Source organism: Fulmarus glacialis, unplaced genomic scaffold (assembly GCF_000690835.1).
Source record: "Fulmarus glacialis isolate BGI_N327 unplaced genomic scaffold, ASM69083v1 scaffold30993, whole genome shotgun sequence".
NCBI lineage: Eukaryota > Metazoa > Chordata > Aves > Procellariiformes > Procellariidae > Fulmarus > Fulmarus glacialis.
In genome coordinates this window covers 8936-12212 of record NW_009202856.1, presented here as the reverse complement: position 1 = coordinate 12212, position 3277 = coordinate 8936, and the positions used below count along the sequence as shown (strand labels likewise).

Below are 3277 nucleotides of genomic sequence, written 5' to 3'. Positions count from 1 at the left end.
CCCACCGTGGCGAGCGGGAAAGGCCCGCGAGCGCAGGAGCCGCAGCTGTGCCCCGGGAACGCCAGGCCCGGCCCTGTGCGCTTCCCCTCCGTGGGTCGCCGCCGGGGCTGGGTCAGGAGCTGCTGCGAGGGAAGGCCGTCTCCCGGCTGTGAGCAGGAGCCATGTCTCCCTTGGCCTGGGCTTGGAAAGGGGGCTTCCAGACTCCCGATCTTCCCGCCCTTCCCGACTGAGGGTTTCGGGGTGGGTTTCGGCTGGGGGGGGGGCAGCGGTGGGCTCACCCACAGCTGAACGGCGTTGTATCTGGAGTCTTACTGTTCTTTTGACTTCAAACCCTTTTGGGCCCTAGTTCTACCTTTTGATTTAAACTGCAAGGATAAATATTGGAGCAGTTTGGGGGAATGAAGGGATTTTATGTGTTTTCATTCTATTGGCGAGGCAACCAGCCATGTTTGCATGTTGATGCCACTGGAAAGGAGGAAATGATGCTGTGAGGGTGAGGATGGGTCATGAGTTTGCAAGCAGCTCCTATAACACTAACCCCCATCCCCACTGAGCTCATCATCCGCCTCCTGCCCTCCATGGCCTTTATATTTGTAATGTCTGTTTGCTTTGAGGTTTTCCTTGTCTCTCAGCTCCCTAGGAAACCTGTGTTGTCTCTGCATCCTGCTAGCCAAACACTGAGTGCCTCTAAACCAGGACTTAAACAGTTTCCTGGGGATCTAGGATTGTATTAGACTGAAATTAATACAGGTGGAGAAGCAGCAAGTTCCAGGATAATACCGAGGGGAAAGACTTCTCCTGTGCAAAGCCCTGGCTGCTGGGTGTGATGCCGGGGTTTCCATCAGAGCCCATCCTTGTCTTGCAGGGTGGCTCATGAGCCAGATCTTCCGTGTGGTCTGTGTATGTTTGAAACATCCTCATTGCTGGCTGTCTGCTGAAAGAATAATTGCTTTCTAGCTGTCTGAGAAGGAAAAGAGTGGGGGAGGAACAAGCTGGGCACTCTCCAGCTGGCCCCTGCCAGCTCGTGAAGAAGTCTTCTTCCCTCACCATAATCTCCAAGCACTCCCCTCCGCCCTAGAACCATAGGGAGGACATCTTCTTGTCTCTTTTGCTGGTGTAACAGTGAATCAGACCTCCTGGTTGTTGTCTGCCTGACAAAGCAGTGGTGGAGGCAGCAGAGCTGCCTCTGAGCTCGGAAAGACAACGCTGCAGTGATCGTTCATCTTTCCCTTTGCGTTCGCCGCTGGTGGTGACAGAAATGAAGCGCTGCTTCCTGTCCCCCTCGTTCTCCTACTGCTCCTACCTTCTGCGCCGATTCCTTCTCCTTCCTCTCGGCAAGCATCGGCCTCTTGCAGCGAGGCAGGTGCGGTGCTAAAATTGTCAAGAGACAGAAAAAAGCTGGGAGATCATAGTGATCGTTCATCTTTCCCTTTGCGTTCGCCGCTGGTGGTGACAGAAATGAAGCGCTGCTTCCTGTCCCCCTCGTTCTCCTACTGCTCCTACCTTCTGCGCCGATTCCTTCTCCTTCCTCTCGGCAAGCATCGGCCTCTTGCAGCGAGGCAGGTGCGGTGCTAAAATTGTCAAGAGACAGAAAAAAGCTGGGAGATCTCTCTTTTTTTTTTTTTTTTTTTTCAGGGGAGATAATGAGGAATAGAACCTCTGCGAAGAAGAAGATCTTTCCATTATCATTACTTTATCTATCTCCAGGCTGCTACTCTAATCTCTCCAGGGACACAGCGCTTTCAAGCATCGTATTCTTGCTGTGGTTTTTTTAATGCTTTAATCCCTATGTAGTTCACCCACTTTTGCTACTAAGCAGCAAGTTGGAGCGAGCTGGTGTGTTTGTGTGCGTATGCCTCTGTTCGTGTGTGTGTGCGTGGGGAGTGCGCATGCGTATGTGATTCTGGGTTCAATTAAATGTGCTTTGGTTTTGATCAATGTGTCCCCAGGGAGTCTTTCCCTCAGGAAATGCTGGGACTGGTTGTAAGGATTATTCATCAGTGGCTCCTAGGTGAAAAGCTAAGGAAAAATGGCCAAACCCAAAACTGCAGAGGGCCCAAAGATAGGAACGCTGTGTTTTTTGTGCTTGTGCTGGGTGATGCAGCGGGGCTGCAAGGTAGAGATGCCTCCTGAGGAAGGAGAGCATCCCGCTGGCCTGTCTCCATCTGCTATGGCTTAGCAAAATGCGGGCAGTTCGTTTCTGGACCCTCAAGTGCAGGGTTTCCGCGGGCTGCCTCCCTACAGCACCGCAAGCCAGTCAAAGCCTTATTGGTCCAACACAGCCAGCACGTACTGGTCCCTTAGCTGCTAGCGCAAAAGGCAGATACACGGCTGGCTTCACATCACCTGGTCTTTAGTTTCCATACTTAGCGACCAGGTGCCCATCTGCAGGTGAAGGCGAGTCCAGAGCAAGGGTCCGATTCGCCCCTCTGGATCTTTAAGGAATTGTAATCATTGCTCTGCTCTGGCTGGTCCTTTCTTATTTGCCACTAATCACAGATGGAAACTCTTTCAGCCCTTTGCCTTCGGCAGCCACGGTGAAATGCATTAAAACAAAGCAGTGCCGTTTGCCGCCCGACAAAGATTGTGTTGTACTCTTTAGCTGAGAAACAGAAATGTAACCGCTGACTGCAAAATGTATGTATATATAATGTGTATACTGCCCCAGGCTTTCTTTTAGCCGTCTCCATCATTGACGGTAGGAGGACACTGGACGGCAGGCTGACTCTTCATCAGGCGGAGGGCACCCACAGATTCTCTCTTTTTTTGGCAGCTTTTGGCCAGGTTTTGGGACCTTCCCATCGTCCCCACGGGCACAGGCCCCACCGTGCCCCATCACCTCTCTGCAATAAAGCAGGGGGCTAGAGATTGCTGTCCTGCCTGTCGGCTGCAGCCCAGGGGCTGGGCGCTGCTCCACACTGCATTGGGTGGTACCAGAGGGCCCGGGCTGGGGACTTGGGACACACCGAGGTCTGCCCTTGCAGCTGCCGTGGGGTGGGTAAGATGGTCGCAGCTCTCTGCAGGCAGGAGGAGCGCTCAGGAGGCCCCGTGAGGATGCTGAAGCCACATTTTGCTGGGACCAGAGCCCCACCATGTAGCGCTGAGCTGAGGGAAGGCAGAGACGGAGACGCTGGTGTGTGGGAACGGGTGGCAGCCAAAAGCAGGCTGGCCCTCTGCTCTGGAGGAGAGAGAGCAACCCGCTTCGGGACAGCCGGGTGCCCTGGTCTGCTGGGCAAGGCAGTGCCCCACGCGTGGTCCCGTAGCTACTACCTCTAGT

The 3277-nt window shown here is 53.9% G+C and overlaps 1 protein-coding gene across 1 annotated transcript in view; it reads right to left on the bottom strand.

Annotated features, from left to right (window-relative positions):
* Positions 1 to 1303: 1303 nt before the first annotated feature.
* The window catches only part of LOC104074363 (neuronal pentraxin receptor-like), a gene marked incomplete at its 3' end in the record, with an annotated part of 8497 nt that continues 6523 nt past the window's right edge, over positions 1304 to 3277 (bottom strand). The window contains 2 exon segments of the mRNA XM_009574448.1: positions 1304 to 1371; positions 1504 to 1571. Coding sequence (XP_009572743.1) covers positions 1304 to 1371; positions 1504 to 1571 — 136 coding nt within the window.